Below are 19,461 nucleotides of genomic sequence, written 5' to 3'. Positions count from 1 at the left end.
CTTTGAATACCCAATTTCTGTCTGCACTGTCAAGAACGTCAAAAGCATTTTACTCCCAATGTGTTCAAAGGGGAAAAATGCACACGGTGTCGCTGAACATTTACAAGCAACAGTCACGACGCTGACCTTCAGACACACTAGTTGAACTGTCAGGTTGACTTAACTCCTGTTAAAGATTTGGGAAAGTAGACAAGGTGGTGGAAAGAGAAATGTTCTGGTAAGTAAGGTGACAAGAAAGAGATGTTCACTGAAAAGGTCACATCATTTACATCATTACCTCCTGGAGGCATGTGGAAGTGGTACATTAGTGTCTGCCTGCACAGAATGGATGCCAGCACTCCGTCCTCTGTCCAAACATATCCATTCCAATGGACAAGTGTGTGTGTTTTTCTGTGTGTGAGTGTGTACATCTGCTTTGGTATCTGACACTCTCAGACAGCCAGTAGCATGGCTCAGTGAGAAAGATGGCGTGCTCACTGGACCATCACTTGCCTTATCCTTCCACACGCACGCACACACACACACACACACACACACACACACACACATACAATCACGTATGCATGCCCGTAAGCACATGCACACACTCAAACACTCACATACATACATACATATAAATATATAAATTCACTACATATTTTTTTGCAGAGGATAATTTTAAGAAGTGTTCCAGAGTCTTTGACCAGAACTTGTGTTAAAGCACAGAAACCTCCTCAGGGAGCAGAGGGAAAGCATGTGTTTCGACAAGGTGGACAGCTGGTTGTTGTTTTTTTGTTCACAAAGTGTTTGTTTTTAGCTTATTTTGATTTCTGAAAGAATGAAGAAATGAATTTTCGAGCTCAACCTTCAAGTCAATATCGATAAAAGCCTTAGAGGTCAAAGTATTTGCTAGAATCACACTTATCATCTCTACTATTTATAATATTCATACAGCTCCAAAATGTACGTTATTTTGGAAAATCGGTAAACAATTCCATAAAACATTTTGTCATTCTGGGAATTGTTGGTAATTTGCAAAAATAAAAGGTTTAATTAACTACAACTTTTGAATCATAAATATTACATTTTTAATATCTGGGAATCATGATTTCAAAGAAATCCAGCAGAGCTTCCACCGTTGATAATTAAAGTGTTTTGATGAAAACTGATACTTATTTACAAATCAATCAGAATGATTTCTCAACCTCAATGAAATGCATTTTTACATTTCTCCCACAATTGAACATACATACAATTTATGCCCAAATCCTGACCACAGCTTCAACTTTGAAATCTGAACATATTGGGGATCTTTTTTTTTTTTAAAGATATGTATTTTTTTGTTTACGAGAAGTTCCTTAATCAGCTAAACAGTTTATTGTAATTTTGATCCAGGGATGCAGCAATGTTTACTGCAATACTTAATTAATATGCTGTCTGTATCCAGGTCAACTTGAATAATGAAAAGACTAAACATTTTTCTTCCTTCTCCAAAACCTCTTTTATCATCTTCCCTCTCATCTTCCTCCACCACCACCACCACCCTCCTCCTCCTCCTTTCACCCACTTTCCCCTCATTTAGATTTCTGTCCAACACATCATTCGAGGGCCAGAGTGGTTTTATATCCAGAGACACTAACAGCCAGAAAGTTATGTCAGAGTCGCATCATTACATCTGGTCCCTTCAGCTGGACCCCCTGGGCCAGCCAACCTGGACTCGCCTGGGACGGTGGAGACGGGGGAATGTTCTAATGGACCAGGGAGCTTGGCCAATCCATCATGGTTCTGGGGGCGGAGGTGACTGGCGTCGATCCACGCGGCTTCACATGCGGGTGGTAACTCTGGTGGAGCACCCGTTTGTATTTACTCGTGAGGTGGATGGGGATGGGTTGTGTCCTGCGGGCCAGTTGTGCCTCGACCCTCTGACCAATGACTCTTCAGTTTTGGCCAGACTTTTCAAGAACCTTTCAGGGCGCAATGCATCTGTTCCAACAGAGCATAAGAAGTGCTGTTATGGATACTGCGTTGACCTGCTGGAGAAGCTGGCAGAGGACATGGGATTCACTTTTGACCTTTACATTGTTGGTGATGGGAAGTACGGGGGGTTCAAGAATGGTCGCTGGACAGGATTGGTGGGTGATCTGCTCAGTGGCGCTGCCCACCTGGCAGTGACTTCTTTTAGCATTAATTCAGCCAGAAGCCAAGTTATTGACTTCACCTCACCCTTTTTCTCCACCAGCCTTGGAATTCTGGTCAGTACTGCTCTTTTTCTCACTTTCGATTTCCCCCCCCCCCCCATCTTTTAATATTGCTTTTTCTCTTTTTATTTCTACGTGTTATAAGTCTCACTTCTGTAACTTTTTTGACCATCTTTTTCTGCTCTCTGTCATTGACCTCACCTCAACTCTCTTCTCTTGGTATGCTGGTGGTCAGTATCAATATGGCAGAGGTTTATTACTGCAGGCCCTACCTTATTGCATTATATTGCAGTTCCTCTGTATGGTTTGGACGGGTGAATGTACAGATCATGGGTTGACCGCCTCACTACAATTACTTTATCCATTCTCCCTGACCGATGAACCAAAGGATAGTGGAAATGACTCTCCTCTCTTTAACTGCCACTATAGGGGAGAATGTTCTTTTTTATTTACAGTAATGAACTCTTATATCATTAGTTTGTTTTATTTTATTGTTTTTCCAATTCTGCTTTAAGTATCTCTCTCCAAGATATCATACTAAGTGCACATTTGCCATTGGATTTGCATTTGCTACCAGTGCACTGTTGGCTTATAAAACAAATGTTGTCTAATTAATGTGAGGCTATTGGATTTGTGGCGTGTTTTTGCAATAACTTTTCAATCATTTTAGTATCCTATCTAAACTCCTGATTCTGATTTATGTCCACACTGAAATAAATGTATGATCATTAACGGAATTGTCAATCACCACCTAAACCCAACACTGATACCGCAGCATGTAAGCAACAAAAAAGGTAATAGTCAGTTTATAAGAATTTTAAATCCCTTCAAAACCCCCCTATACTGTCTTTTTTTCTCCACTCACACAGATGATTACGGGCAGACTATTTTGATAAATTGAGACTCACAGGCAAGAAAGGGTAGGATAGACAAACTCAGGTAAAACAGGAAGCTATTGTGGTGGTTGGAACAGAGGATTGGTGTGTGAATGGAGAAAGGGCTGGGCAGGTAGAACAGGGGTATAGGTTATGACAACTCTATGAAATCTGATAATGTCACCAAAATCATATCCTTATATATTCTCCAATCCTGTGTTCCTTCTTGCCCAGGTTCGGACTCGTGATACAGCAGCCCCCATTGGTGCCTTCATGTGGCCTCTCCACTGGTCCATGTGGCTCGGCATCTTTGTCTCCCTCCACGTCACAGCTGTTTTCCTCACCCTGTATGAGTGGCACAGCCCATTTGGTATGACACCACGAGGACGCAACCGCGACCGGGTGTTCTCCTTCTCATCAGCGCTCAATGTGTGCTACGCCATTCTTTTTGGGAGAACAGTGGCTATCAAGCCACCTAAGTGCTGGACAGGCCGTCTGCTGATGAATCTCTGGGCCATCTTTTGTCTGTTCTGTCTGTCCACCTACACTGCAAATCTAGCTGCTGTCATGGTCGGGGAGAAAACCTATGAGCAACTGTCGGGGATACATGACCCAAAGGTATGAAACTGACATGCTGATAACAGGGATTAAATAGCAAAGAAATTTATATTCTCGATCATCTTTATATCAGCATAGAACTCCTTCATTTAAATAATCTTTTCTACTAAAAACAACTTTATGAAATAAGATATTTCTACATTTCATTCATACAGACAGTCAGTCAGTCAGTCAGATAGACAGACAGACAGACAGTCAGATAGACAGACAGACAGACAGACAGACAGATAGACAGACAGTCAGACAGACAGACAGTCAGTCAGACAGACAGACAGACAGACAGACAGACAGAAAGACAGACAGACAGACAGACAGTCAGACAGACAGACAGACAGACAGACAGAGAGAGAGAGACAGACAGTCAGACAGACAGACAGACAGACAGACAGACAGACAGACAGAGAGAGACAGACAGTCAGACAGACAGACAGACAGACAGAAAGACAGACAGTCAGACAGACAGGCAGGCAGACAGTCAGATAGACAGACAGACAGGCAGACAGACAGACAGAGAGACAGACAGTCAGACAGACAGGCAGACAGACAGACAGACAGACAGGTGCTTTTTTAGGTTTTTTTGGATAATCTTTTTGCGAGGTCTATGATTATCACTTTAAACTGCAGGCTACAAATTTTGTTAACCTTTTAAACTTTAATTAAACAAGTGAATTCCTGAATTGATCAATGTTTTCAGAGCAATTGAGCAAAGGTGATTTATGTAGTTTGTCAACTCACATATTCTCAAAATCAGAAGTGTGGCGCAAGACATAATGAAAGTATGTTTCCAAAAAGAAAAGAAAAGACTTAAAACACCATATAAAGAAAAGAGAATAGAAACAACAGACAGAAGTGACTTGTATCAATAGTAATCAATATTCATGCACTTTGAAAGTATTCTAAAGGTAACATTTGGGTTCATTCTTCTTTCTTGCAGTTGCACCATCCCTCTCAGGGATTTCGATTTGCCACAGTGAGAGAAAGCAGTGCAGAGGACTATCTCAAAAAGAGTTTCCCTGAGATGCATGAGTACATGAGAAGATACAATGTCCCAGCAACACCAGATGGCATACATAATCTCAAGTAAGGCAATTTTATACTATACATATTGCCACTGACATTATGCATTCAAGTACACACTCATGAGAGGGCACTGCTTTGTATGTTCATGGCTGTAGCCGTCACTAAGCCTGTAACAACTGTCATCTGTCCTCTTATATTTACTTCCTATTCAACGAGTTATCTCTTGCTGTCATCATTAGCCAAAAGAGAGTTGAAAAAAACAATACAAAAATAGATCATCTCTAGAAAAAAAGTGAAGTTGTTGTGTACGTCCAAAAGAAGACAGAATTTGAAAAAAACAAAATGCTGTCATTCTCCTGTTTGCATTCACATCTCACACTCCTCCTTACCCTGCCATTGCTGTCAGCCTAAGCTGCTTCAACATTCAACTGGCATCCCCACGGAGCCTTGCAGAATATAGGAGAAAAAAGCAGCTGGAATGCAGGCCTAGGCTGGGTAGAACACAATTTCAACGGACGAAACTAGATTTTTTTACTGTGCTTGTAAAATGATTAGAGGGTTCAAGGGAATTGTAATCTTTAGAAAATTACAACTGGTGAACATGACACTTTACAACGCCATACAAGTACAAGTGTGCTGAATTGCAACTTTGCTCAAGGTTAACTTCCCAAGGGGACCAGGGATGAGTGACTGGATACTTTAATCTCACATAATGAAAAATATGTTAAAGGTACTTTACGGTTGAAGTGATCGCATGGTTTCAGAGCAGAGACATTTTATGTTTTACTCCAAGTAGTTTCTTCAATTGTTTCAAAGGGGTTTTAATTTGTTTCATGATCATATTTTCATCATGACTATTATATTTTTTTTATTATGATTGATTTAATTAAGAATGTTGAATCAACATTCTTTACACCCTGATTGATATAGGTATTTTACTCGTAAAATAATATCACTTAAATTTGGACCCCACTTTTTAGGGTGTATTTTTGTCAATTCTGTTTTAACCATATTGCTATAGCTCCATTCTCACCACAGCAATTAGTACTAGCAAAAACTAACAGCAGTCTCCCTGCTCCCTGGCATTATCAGCCATCACACATTTCTTGTACTATTTTGTCTGGCCTATTAAAATCATAGACTCTAGTATATGCCTTGATATAAGTTTCACATAACACAGAACAACATTTTTTTTTCCCCCAAGGGCGTTTCAAACCTGATTGCTAGCAGGTCCTTCATCATGATGCAAAGACTCTCTCCTGTTCAACCTCAGAGATTCAACACCATCGGAACTGCTGTGTCTTACACTGCATTGTATTAAAGTGCCATTGAGCTGGCAATACTACTTTTACCAGCATAACTGCATGGAGACAATGCAGAAAAGGGGGCCTTGTGCTGTAATAATATTGGTTGGGAAATTGGTAGGTGGCATGGTAGTAATCCCATTTTAAAACATAATATCATTGGTGGGAAAGCGTGAGGACAGTAAGCTGCAGTCTGATTCATCCTGTTATAATGCACAGCCAGGTTGTGCTCAGCAGATAGTGGTGGGTTTCAAACACTATCCTTGATAAGGGGTGACAAATAAAGACTATCTTAAAAAAGGCTTTGAAGAATTTATATTCAGGTAGGCTTTAGTTGTCAGTAAAGACATTCAGAGTTGATTTGTTAAAACCTCGCTGAGAGTGTTGTGACTTAATATGTCTCCTCTGTATGAGAGACTTGGAAGAAGAGATGTGAGTAAATTGCCAGAAACAGGCAGTAATTTCACCAGCATGTGACCAGTTAAAGTATTGGAAAATTATGTGTAAGACCAACTGTCGAAATATCAGCTTCGGACAAAGCAATGTTGAGCGATTTTACAATTTTCTGTGATTGCACTCTGAAAAGCTCTATAAGTACTCAGAGGCACAAAGCAAACCAACTCAACAGCTTCCATTGTCGCGTTGTGTTCCTGCAGCATTTTTGGATTGGTTTCTTTGTCAGTTATTGGACTTTGTTTGTTTCAAGTCTTAGACACTAAACATGCAGTGGCCCACATGTGCTACCAACAATTTCTCTTTCCAGGTTGTCAAATACCGACGCCCTGTCGAACTCCTTTCTTGCCCAAAGCAATTGCAATGGTATAGCATCAGCTCTCTTCCTGCATGGTTAACATCACACCATCTGTTTGGTTCAGCAGAAAAGCTACATCACAGTTACAAACAACATAAGAGTTGTTTAAATCTCAAAACTAATCAGCTCATTGTCCAACATTGTCTGATTGATATTATACGCCTCTGGGAGCAGATGCACATTTTTCATTAATTCTGGTGAAGCCAGTGGTTAGCGTTAAACAACTTCCAGGCAAGACTTCATTTTCCATGTGGCATGTCCGTCTGCACGGGGAAAAAAAGAAGGAATTTCTTGGTCCATAATATCCGAGAGTTACGCCTGTTCATCTGTTGAGTCTGTAGAGTACAAGTTACACAGAGGCTTCACTCTGGCTCACTTCAGCTTCACTCTGGCTCACTTCAGCTTCACTCTGGCTCACTTCAGCATTATGAGCTGAAAAAGGAATTGTAATTTACTCACTGTTAACAAAAAATAGCGATTTGATTTTTTTGAGGTAGTCAGGAAATCTAATCGCTGCTTGTTTTTCGTGACGCAGTGTCAGACAGATTTGTGTCACAAAAGTAAAAGGTTTGATCTGGAATTGATTGTTAGCTGTACTTTTAAGAAGATAAATGTTAAGAGACAAATAAGTTATCGGTAGAATGCCGCCCGTGGGAGTTGGCATGTCAAAAAAGTTTTGCCTGGTTTATCGTGCAACACAGACTTTTTTTTCCTGCATTTTCTGCCAATATGGAAATGGTCAATACAGCTCAAAATACACATTTTCTAAAAGATGGAAACAAGAACACTTCACAGGCTGTGGGCTGTGGCTCAGTTGGTAGAGTTGTCATCTCTCAACCGGAAGGTCAATTGTTTGATATCCTGCAGCAACATGTCCGATGTTTCCTTGGGCAAGGCACTTAACCTTGAATTGTTCCCGCTGCTTTGTCAGTGAGGTATGAATGTGTATGAATGGGATTAGTTACAAGAGACAATACACTTACGATACAACACAAGAGACAATTACAGTGAGCACAGGCTAGAAAAGGGGTTAGTTACTTGTGATGGTCGCACTAGCAACCACTGCCATCAGTGTCTGAATGGGTGTGAATGGGTAGGTGTGACATGCAGTGTAAAAGTGCTTTAGTAGTCAGTACACTAGAAAAGCGCTATATAAACTCAAGTCTATTACCATTTACCATTACAGGCTCAAAATCCAGACCCCTGTATACCGATTCTACAGTTCTATGTATAATCTGAAAATAAAGATTACAGTTGAATGATGGCTGTTCTCATGCAGAAGCTGAAGGTTACTGTGTGTGCCCATATTAGACCAAGAAAGATGTGACGGAAATGTTGTTATTTCATGCCCTGGTAGTGAGAATACTATTGGTGTTTTTATCTGTTCAACTTTACCTTTTGAGCCTGACAAAACACAAACTGCTCTTATACTTCCACTTGCACTGTAAGGTCAGAGGCGTGACATGAGGACACAAACTGAAAAGAAAAGGGTCAGAGTAGCAGACCGGGATAGAGGGGACCATGTTAGGTGAAATTCTGGCTGTCTCAGGAGGTGTTAAGGATACATTTTTCATGTGCAATTCAGAGGGTTGTTTTAAAAATGCAAGTTTTTGGGGCTGGTTCCCAGCAGGCAGAAAGAATTTGTGGTGTTAGTGCTACAGTAACATTTGTCCCTACAATGCATTTGTGAGAGTAACTATGGATTAGATCCAGTCCATCTGTCATGTTGTCTGTCCAGTCATCCATCAGATGGTCACTTAAGGAACATTTCAGGCCAACAGTCTGCTCTAACATCATTCACTTATCATCACACACCTTGTCTGAAATGAACTACTGTGAGTATATCTTGTTGTTTAACCAATGAGAGAATGGACTGAAGGCCAGGCAGATTGAGACTCAGGATGCAGGTTCTGTCTCAGGCGTAATTCTACACGAGCTTATCTCGGCCCAGACTGTAACTGAGATTAGACAAACAAGATGAAGGGATGAGGAAAAAAGGTTGTGTGGATGAGGGGAGAGGAAAGGAAGAACTGAGACAAACAGAGTGGAGTGGAATAGCTAGGTAGAAGTAGGCTTGCCAGCAGACTGGAGGTATGGTTTAGGCATGGTCCTGCTCCAGAACCTCAGTTAACATATACACTTAGAAACACCTTGTTGTATAGAGTGCATGAAGCAAGGGTGCCACTTATTTTTGCTACATCTGCATTTGCAGTCAATTCCAATATATCTACTTTCTGTGTGTTTACAGGGCTGACCCTCAGAAACTGGATGCATTCATTATGGACAAAGCTCTACTGGATTATGAAGTCTCCATCGATGCAGACTGCAAGACACTAACAGTTGGAAAACCCTTTGCAATTGAAGGTAACATGACAATTTAAAAATACAATTCATCATATTTAACTTTATTTGACAAAGAAGCCCCTTGAGATACAGATCTCCTTTTCAATAGAGTAATGGCCATGATGGCAATATGCTTCAAAGTAAAGAAAACATCAATTAGATCATGCCAAAACAGACATGACAGCATAAAAAAGGACTTCAAAACAAAAACAAGTAGCTCAGATACATTGAACAAATTCAGTTTCGGAATAACAATTTAAATCTTTAGTTACACAGTTTTAGTTCAGAGCTTTGAACTCTCTCAGGCAGACAAAATCATTAAACTGTTGTGTGTGTACTGAGAGTTATTTCATGACCAGGGCACAAACTAAGGGAAAGCTGCTCCACCAGATTCTTTATGAATCCTGAGCACTTGGTAGAGCTGCCATTTATTGTAGCAAAAATCATTACAGCTGTTGATGAGTTACAGGAGATTGATTCAAAGAATGCAAAGGGGGGGTTTCAGTATGGCTTGGTAAATGGAAATATACCAATCATCTTCTTCGGCTTAATGAAGACCAAGAAACTAAGACATGAAGAACAAAGCGAAGTGTATGGGACATTATGTTGTCTATAAAATACAAAGCACTTACAGAGTCAAAGCAGTAAAGTGTAGAAGAAAGCTGCATGTATTTCATTATGTCCACATTTTCTAATATACTTAGGATATGTTTTTATGAGAATTTTTTCTATCTGCTAATTAAGACTCTTTAATAAAACCACACTTCCAGCCCTTTAGATTATTCATTACTAATTATTCACAGGTTGCATTTAACCTATTAATCATAGATGTGGGGCTTTTCTCCTCATTCATTTGCTGACTGATAAATAAGAGTAGTGGTTGTTAAGAATATTTTAAATCAAAGTAACCAGTTGGTACTAGATAAAAAGTAATCTGAGTTCTTGCACCACAACAGTTTATGTTTCTTCTTTAATTATCAGTAGATTTGAAGGGTTCTGTTTGCATGGCTGCATTGTAGCTGACCATTAGCATTTTAGGACAACCCTAAGTTTAACAATATCAAACACACAACTTTGAACAATTTTTAATCTTCAAGCTTTCAACGGCTTTAGAGCCTCTATTGTCTGTTAATCTCTTGCCCATTTAGAAAGTCTCTTCCTTCCTCTGTGAAGACATTCCCATGGCGGTTGCTCCCATTACAGGACACAATAGTCTCAGATTCCAGTGCTGTTGTTAATTACTTAATGCACACTTGAGCCTTTAGGATACAAATCATTCAGTATATTTCCTACCAAGGCATGCTTCTTCTTTAATTGGCTCTCACTGATGTTGTCACACTTTCCTGGCATGATAAAACATTCTGAGATTTAATTGTCAAAAACCCTCTCTGTTTTAGAGCAACAATGTTGCTTTCCAATAAGCACTGGCAAAAATGAACCAGGCTTCCTGTTTTTCTGTGGGTGTTTTACTTTTGTGTCTTGTGCACAGCCAGAAACCAGTGATTGAAAATAATGGCAGTTCGTGGAGGTGAAGTGAAAATGATTTTGCTGTTCTGACAGAGGAATAATGACTCTGTCTATTTCCACTGGCAGGTTATGGGATTGGCCTCCCTCAGAACTCTCCACTCACCTCAAACTTCTCGGCGCTTGTTAGTCAGTACAAGTCAGATGGCTTCATGGACATGCTGCATGACAAATGGTACAAGGTTGTGCCCTGCGGGAAGCGCAGTTTCGCTGTGACTGAGGTAGGAGCAGAACCACATGTTACACTGTTTTTTTTTTTTATTGTGATAGAAAATTAAAAATGACATAGAATTTTGACATATTGTTTTTATCTATCACCAGCCATGGCTTTAACCATATGTTGAATCATCAGCTTTATGGTTCAACATAGGCATGACTGGTGTTTTTAGTTTCTGCTTGCAAATAATACAAAGATAAAAAACGTTTAAAGCTGCACAATTCAACACATCTTATGTTCATTTTGTCTCTAATTATTATTACAAACAATACAAAACCTTGTCTAACCTATCTTTTGTGAAAAATAGCCCACCAAACTTTTCACTTCATTTAAAGTTTTCATGTCTCATTGTTTTAGTTTCCGGTCTGCAACCCTTTAGTTTCACCTCACTGCCTTCATCATCCTGTTCTCCAGTCGCAGCAGGCAGCTGTTTCCAGCCAAAGAGCAGTTAGTTACAAGCACATCAGAGCTCAGTTAGTTTTGTTTCTTCCTGTTTTACATTGTGCAGCACTTAAGCGCTAAAAAGGCCGAAAATTCCTCAAGGAGTTTATAGAGGAAAAGGTAAGAGTGACTACTGAACATGTTTGTTTAATGGAAACACAACTGTAAATTATTTTAAAGCTGTTGTGGGATGTGTTAAGTCTTTACACATTTAACTTTACAAGGAAAACACATCTTTGTTGTATTTACATCTTGTTGCATGGCCCCCAAGAGACAGAAACATGATATATTTCTGCAGTATTACGGAGCTTTACAGAGTAAAAGTATCATGCCACTGTACAAGTTACAGTCTGTATTGTTACATCTAAAATACATTTCAAATGTTCACTTGAGTTTACCATCATTGTAGAAGTAGCTCTGCTAAGTTTGCAAAGCCCTTGAAAGCACCAATACAAGAATGCTGCTTCTCTCTAACCACTGTTTTAGCTGTTTACTTTCCCTGTACTACCTCCATGTTTAGTCATGTCTTGCTACTTCACACCCTGGCCCCAGACCCTCCAGCTGCCAACCAAGCCATGTCACCCATAACTTCGGCCTTAAACAGTCCAGTCCATTCTGTGCAGCTATTACTAAGCACTTAGCTCTCTTAGCAGCCTGGCTGTCTCTCAACCCAGCTGTGGCTCTGGAATTCCCAAAAGTGTCTCCTTTGCTCACTGCAGACTGCAGACTCCCTGTTGTCAGACATGAATTAAAAACTTACTTCCAAAAAAGAATTCATGTCCCTCCTCTGCCCCATCTTCTTCCTATATTTATACTTTTCTATTCCATTATTTATTTTACTTAGCTACTCTGTGACCTTTCACATAATTTAACAGCAGCCTGTGCATTATGATGTTTCATTGAGGAGCACGTATTGTGTACATTGGAATGACAGCTTTAACCAAAAGAAAAATATATAATAAATAAATGTAAACAAACATCCGCATTGTTGATCTGTGTAGCAGAAGCAGTACATTGCAGTGCAACTGATTCAGTGCAGCTAAATCATTTCCCACTGTGTAACAGATAGATGTGTTACAGATGCTATCTACAGGTGCAGACATTTAAATTGCTCCAGGTACATTTCATTCTGCAGTGTCATGCCAGCACCTTCCTACACTGGTAGCAGTGAAAGCATTATTTTTCATCCCTTGATTTTATACTGTATGTACCAACATAACCTGTGTATCATTTATAATCCAGCGTATGCTAATTGTGAGCACACTTCTGCATGGTCAAATCAAAGCTGAAATACAGCTTCATCCTCACATAAAAAATCTGTTGTCTTTTGGCTCAGTCAGAATGGGCTGTCAATATGAACTCATCAGGAAATTCATGTGATGTTAGCATTATGAATTTCTGACTAGGCTGGCTCAGTTCAACCCTGCTCAGCATTTTTTAAGCAATCTTTTTATTCCACCGAATGACTGCTGCACCAGCAGCAAGCCTGGGATTCTGAAAAGAGGAAAATCTGATGGATTGTCTTCTTTGAGGAAGCCAAACTCTCTGGCACTTAGCCAGCTCTCTGTCACCCCAAAGAAGACGATCCCATTAAAAGCAATACAATCAATACCAATAAATGACATATTATCCAATTACCTAACACTGAAAGGGCCAATCTCAACATTACCAAGAGATAAATAGTGATCAAAGTGATGAACATTATGTGTTTTGTTCAAATCTTTGCAGAAACTGTTTGCAATGAGAAATTAGTGCATTGAACAAAGTAGGGTTAAAACATGAAAGTGAAAAAATGAAAGTTGTGAATTACAAGATCACTCTAAAAATTGATCTTTCTATATGGACCATATATGGAAGTGTGTGTATTGCCAAAACTAGTAATAGTATGTACTTAAATGTTCTGATCCAAGGAGTGCCCATAACTGTGAGAAATGTCAGGATGCCGTGATACACAATAACTTGCGCTGCTTCTTATGCACTGGAGCTAAGTATTAGATTAGATTACTGTCATGTATCCTCAGTAAGCTTGTCTTGTTGTTCAAGGATAAAACCACCGTATGTTTTATCTGTTCCTATCCAAATTAATTCCTAAATTTCCTCCCCAGATGTAAGATGCCACTTCTAGCTCACACACTCTAAAATTGCATTACAGCCAGCTCACCAAGTCACACAACTGCGATGAGGAGTTTAATCCATCATGCATTTTTTTCCCAACATGACTTTATAATGCAATCATTGCAGCGGCTGCTGTACTCATACTCAGCAGTAAAAGGATTTATATGAAAATGTAAATCTGCAATAAATAAAGCAGATGCTCAATTAGGAAATGCATGATCGCGCAATAGTAGATTTTTTAACTTTTCCAGACTAATTATATCGGATTTCAGATGTTAAATTCTCTGAAAGTCTTTAGTTCCTCATTAAAACACAATGCTGATTCAGAATTTTACATTCATTGCCATTTTTTACTTTGGGGATTCTTTTGTCCTGTAAATTATTCAGTTTGGGGAAGATAATCCCTTGCTCACAGTGTAATTTACAGAGTGAAAGCAAACCTGGGCAACATTCTCCTTAAACTGGTTTTCTAGAAGTAATTTTTCACAACTGCAGAGACAGGGATGGTGGTGTTATAAAGTCAAGGGGCAGAAAAATATCAAGATACATTAAAATCATTTTCTATTTTCTACAAAAAAAAAAATGTGAATAGGTGGCTCCTGATGTTGCACAGAATTACTGTAAGTTATTTATCAGGGGAAAAAAGAAAAAAAGGCATTACAGTTATCATTTAAGTGTTAGCTGGAGAGAAAAATGCATACAGCCAAAAGGCTAATCTGTTAGCATACAACCAAAAATATGCATGCTTGACTAAGATAAGGAAACGGAACCCATGCAGAATGAGTTTCTTCCCTATAAATTGTTATTTAAAAACATATATAACACACAGAGAAGATTGAAAATAGCAAGATGACATTAGGAAATAATCAAAACACTATATTTATGAGAAAACATAATTTTTATAACCGTAGTGCATACATTAGTCATGTTGCCTACTACTGTATCATGTCAAAAAAAAACATATTAATAGAGCTTGCATGTTCAATACAGTAGATGCCTCAGTTGTGAATGTTTGTGACTTTTCTAACACCATGCAGCAAAACCTGTGGGACCTTTCATGTTTCCACTATTTTACTTCCTGTCCTACCTATCTACTTCCTGGTGCAGTATACCTAATTGTTCATTCTCTGAGTCTCCTTTCTTTCTTCCTATTTCTCATTCTGTCTCTCCAGACGCTGCAGATGGGCATTAAGCATTTCTCCGGTCTGTTTGTGATGCTCTGTGTGGGCGTGGCCTTATCTCTACTGACCACAATTGCAGAACATATTGTGTACAAGCTGGTCATCCCAAGGGTCAAGGAGCCACGCTTCAAATACTGGCTGCACACTAGCCAGGTATGAAACTCGCACGCAAACACACACAAATACAACAGAATGGAGCTTCTATTTAATCAAGAGTTTGCAACATAATAAATAACCCAAAACACTTTAATTAATCTAAAGGCCACACGTCTTTTTGCAACAAAGTATACTTACCAGCACTGTTCTTATTTTGTGTATTTAGACTGTGACACATTTTTGGTTGCTGTTTACCCTCCCTTTTTCTTTACTCTCTCCTCTGTCTTTCTGACTTGTACATGCAGTTAACACACAGCTATTTTAACATTTAAAAAAAAAAAAAGTTACAGTGAAACTGACAAATTATGAACTGTAAAGAATGTAACAAGAAATGTGTTCCTTGTTTTCCAGAGATTACACCGTGCGCTCAACTCCGTCTTCAATGATGACAAACTACCAACTGTAACCAAGCCTGAGAAGAGGTACCGACTAAATCGAGTAGACACGCACATCACTGTAATATATTCACTTTAAATGTTACGTTTTTAAGGATCTGATCAGCGTCAAATCTCATCCCTAAATAGAAACTGATCCAAGCTGTGTTTAAATTACTTGTGAACCATTAAGTCCATTTTGTTTTGACTGTGGATTTAGGCTTATTAAAACTCTTGTCACACAAGGGCACATCAGAAATGGGCACACAACTGACTTAAAAAAACTCCAAGTCAATTCATTTTCTTTGAATAAATAAATCTTACTTAATCACAAACAGTACATGAACTAGTACAATTACTTAGAAAGAAGTCGATGTCATGCTTGATTCAGAGGTATCAACGAATCACATCGCTGAGATATCACATATTCTCCCAGATGTTGAAAGCCTCTAAAGAAAAAAAGCAGAGACAGTCTTGTAAAATTCAACAGCCCATTGGTTGGATTAACAGGCTGAGAATAGGTGACATCAATTAAAATTCAAGTGGCAGTTAATGGACCTATTTTTAATCAGAAAACTAAATAGAATGGTCAGTCTGTTGGAAGCTAATTATATCTTCGGGATATTGAGGAAATAATCTCGTGCTAACGTCACAGAGTATTGTATGGCTCAGTTGGTGGGAGAGAGCAAGATTTAGTAAAGCATGAAAGCTCTTTTCTGGTTGGTTTCAGTGTCTGTCCAAATGTTGCGTGGTCCACATTGGTTACATAAACCTGCTCTGTCATTTTGACACCCTTACAGTGTGTGTCCTGGTGTAGCCTCTTCTTGTTCACATTGGTCACTGCTCACACTGCATGTTTAATGTCACATTGGCGCTTGAGATAAGCATATCTGATGTCAGCTGAGCAAAGTGGGAGTTCTATTTCTCTTTTTTGAAAGCTTCTAGGCGGAGATCAAAACGGGTTTTTAAAGCATTTGCTGAGCTCTCTCTATTTGAAATTTCCAGCTGTAATATATTTCACATCTCTTTCCTACTTAGTGCGCCACATGCAGAGGGGACACTCAGGTGGAGCTCTCAAAGTGGGGATTAAATACACGTAATAATTATGGAGCCAAGGCCATGTGAGGGATGCCTGTGGTAATGAGGATAGATTACCTACTCCTGCATAATTACGCTCATTCAATCAGGCTCTTCTGCACTGTGCCTGCGTGCTGTCTAAGAGTCAGGAATTATTACTGTCACATTGTCAGCGTTCTGCAGAAACCTTGTGTGTCAGAAATGCCTGTTTTGCAAGCCCTGCACTGAGAAAGCATGATCCTCCCATTTGTGGGAAGCATATGCACAAAACAGATTCCAAAGGTGTGCATTTGTAATACCAGTAGAGTGCATCAGAAAAGAATTTATTTAAACCTGTCTTCAATGAGGTAGTACATAATCAAATCAAGAATATGGGTAAAATCTCAATCGGCTCAAAATAACTGCTTAGGAAAGGAAGTCGATTATGGGTCCATCTTAAGTGTGCTAATAAGGTTGTTGCTGAAAGGCATAAGAGAAGTGTCTGACTGAGAGAATTACGAACAGTGTATTAGACCTTTAAACACTCTCCGATGTCCAATTAAGATCTCGTGATTTAGTATCAAAAGCAGTGTTAAGGTCATGTAGCTCGGAAAAAGACCTTAATCATCATCCATGCTAAAATGATATTAGGTGTCACTTCTCATCCTGATAATATCTCCAGATATTAGCTATAAATTAGTTGCTATATTCTTCTTAATTAGGAAATGATATTGGATGGGACCGTCATTCCCCCTCCCTTCGCTTACTCATCATTTAAAAAAAGTCAGTCACAACTAATTTAGGTACACATTTACATCAGAGTTCCCCTCAACAACATTTTTTCTGTTCTTTTCATTCTAATTCAAATGTCCTGGCTGTATTTGGTCATACATGGATTTATACAATTTGATGTTTTTTAAGATCCTCTCTCAGTTGGTCTATTCATCATTAAAGCTGTATGTTTAACATGTAGGCTAAAATATGAAGTTAATTATGAAATTTTCTGTACAGAATCAGCTTGTACTTTGTGTTTGATTCCTCACTTTCAAGAGCACACAGTTTCCCCCAAGATTTACATTTTCTGGCAACCAGAGCAACTCTGCAGTGGCAAAATAATTGAGCATGTATTTTGCTGCCCTGTTTCAGTACAGCTGCGTATTTATTACGAGGCACGTACTATCAAGACAATTTGAGGGGCGTTTAATCATAAAAGATAGGAGCTACTCTTTAATAGTCTTAATCAAGAAAAGAAACAAAATTTGTGTTTGAGCGGTAATCAAAGCTTTGCGGAGCAATGCGGCATATCTGGTAGGTATGCAGAACTTTACGTAAGGACAGCAGAGCAAGTCCTTCTGGTGGACCTGTGTCCTGCTTGTTGAAGGACAGCCTACCTATTCACTGCGGTACAAGCTGTGCATATGTCTTGTTGTGACTGCTGATAACAACATCTGTACTGACAGATGGGTTGGGAAATAGTGGTCAGTGGTGAAATATTCCTTTTCTAATTCAATTCTGAGGATGTCACAAATGACTGCAGGTAAACATGAGCTGTCCTCTTTTCAAAGCTGCAGGGGTTGACCTCAGAAAGCAAATATTTGTGAATATAGGAAGATCAGTTATCAAAGCCTTAGATTTTGTTTTTCATACTTGTGACTAACTTCCTTTGCTCAACAGTAAGGTTCAAGGACATTTGTAAAAGCACTGCATACAAGGAAAAACAATCTTTATGAAAATTGAAAGGAAGGACAGAGAATGTATAAGCAAGAGGAATCTGGTCACCCTGTAGATTGAAATGTGGTGGTGCAGACATCTCTGGAAATTATGTAGAGGAATCTGAGCACAGTAACTGATGTGTGGAGGAGGGATCTGGCATTTCAGGGGAAAAAAGGATCAGAGAAACCTTATCCTCAGCAGTTGCAAAAGGTACATTAGATCTCCCTAAAATTGTTGCGAAGATATGGTATGACCTGAAACTGTGTGAGCTCCAGTCGTCTAGGTACAGAATATGTCAACAAGCAGGTTGATTCTTTTTTGAGCAAGATACTGAGTCGCCACCAACATAGTAAGAGAGAGCAACAACAAAAATGAGCTTCAAAACTTTTCTCTTACCTTTTTATTTATATTAATTTTATAGTTATCTGTATGGTGTCCTTTATTACACTAAGCACAGAGTGATTACACTCAGCATGGAGTATAAATGCACTTTTTAGCAAAAGAGAATAAAAGAAAAAGGATTTAAACAACAACCATCATGATGACTAATAATGATGGCCGAGGACATCCTGACATTGCAGAAAAACATCTTTTAAAGTCATCATGCACAACATCACACTTGCTAACACTGCATGGTGCATGGTTCCCTTTCTGACCTTGATATCATTATTTCTTGTGGGAATCTCCACCAGGTAAAAAAAGGAAGGGATTTGATTTCATTAGCATTGGTAATGTTTCCATAATGTGACCATACAAAGCCATTTCATCTCGTTTTAAAAATATAATAAGTGTATTTATAACATCCATCTGGTAGCCAAAGGGCTGATTGAGGATCTGCTTGAATTTTACAAATGACCAATTTATGGACCATTTATTGAATGATTTACTGCCTCCCCCCCAAAAAAACAAAATTCTGCACAACCTAACAAGGCCACTATTGTGTGGGCACCAAACAGTACAGCAGGGTAGAGATGGGTATTTCTTTTAGTTACCAGTATATGGAACCACTAAAGGCGCTACATAATGAGAATCATTATCTGCAGAGCAAGTTTCAGGACAGCAGCTGCAAAGTGCCTTCAAAATGAAAAAAATGAACAACAGAGGATAATTTATTAAAAGCAAAAACAATGCACAAAAACCAAAGCAAAAAAGCAAAAAGGGGGTCACCAGGAGAATGTTGCAGTTAAAAGCACAAAAGCAAGTATGCAAAGGTGAGCCAATTACTTTAAGCATATTGTTTACACGTCCACTAATGGCACAAAAGCTCAGCCAGAAATGGTTTTCAGTCTAGACAGCGTAACAACTACCAGGGTCTGTCGTGAGATTGTCTGGCTGCAGTGATATAGCATCAGTTAGAGAACATCTGTGCTGTAGTCAAAACACTGACTGAATATGATGCTGAAATTGGAGTGATTATCTTTAGTCTTTAGGCTTAACAGATCTGGTAATGTGTTCCACATTCAAAACTATTCTGCCTTTCAGTGTAATTATGAAGTAAGCACAGGTGCCTTCTTGTCAATTTAAGATGAAATTATT

At 39.0% G+C, this 19,461-nt stretch overlaps 1 protein-coding gene across 1 annotated transcript in view; it reads left to right on the top strand.

Moving 5' to 3' along the window:
- grin3a (glutamate receptor, ionotropic, N-methyl-D-aspartate 3A) overlaps nucleotides 1-19,461 on the top strand; it is a 45,826-nt gene that overhangs the window by 22,887 nt on the left and 3,478 nt on the right. Inside the window, exons 3-9 of the mRNA XM_061061786.1 lie at nucleotides 1,562-2,231; nucleotides 3,287-3,670; nucleotides 4,605-4,750; nucleotides 9,054-9,169; nucleotides 10,742-10,893; nucleotides 14,618-14,779; nucleotides 15,134-15,204. Of these exons, the coding sequence (XP_060917769.1) occupies nucleotides 1,562-2,231; nucleotides 3,287-3,670; nucleotides 4,605-4,750; nucleotides 9,054-9,169; nucleotides 10,742-10,893; nucleotides 14,618-14,779; nucleotides 15,134-15,204 (1,701 nt within the window). The remainder of the gene's footprint in view (nucleotides 1-1,561; nucleotides 2,232-3,286; nucleotides 3,671-4,604; nucleotides 4,751-9,053; nucleotides 9,170-10,741; nucleotides 10,894-14,617; nucleotides 14,780-15,133; nucleotides 15,205-19,461) is intronic.

The sequence above is a fragment of the Labrus mixtus genome, chromosome 17, assembly GCF_963584025.1.
Source record: "Labrus mixtus chromosome 17, fLabMix1.1, whole genome shotgun sequence".
Taxonomy (NCBI): Eukaryota; Metazoa; Chordata; class Actinopteri; order Labriformes; family Labridae; genus Labrus; species Labrus mixtus.
This window is presented reverse-complemented; position numbering and strand designations above follow the sequence as displayed.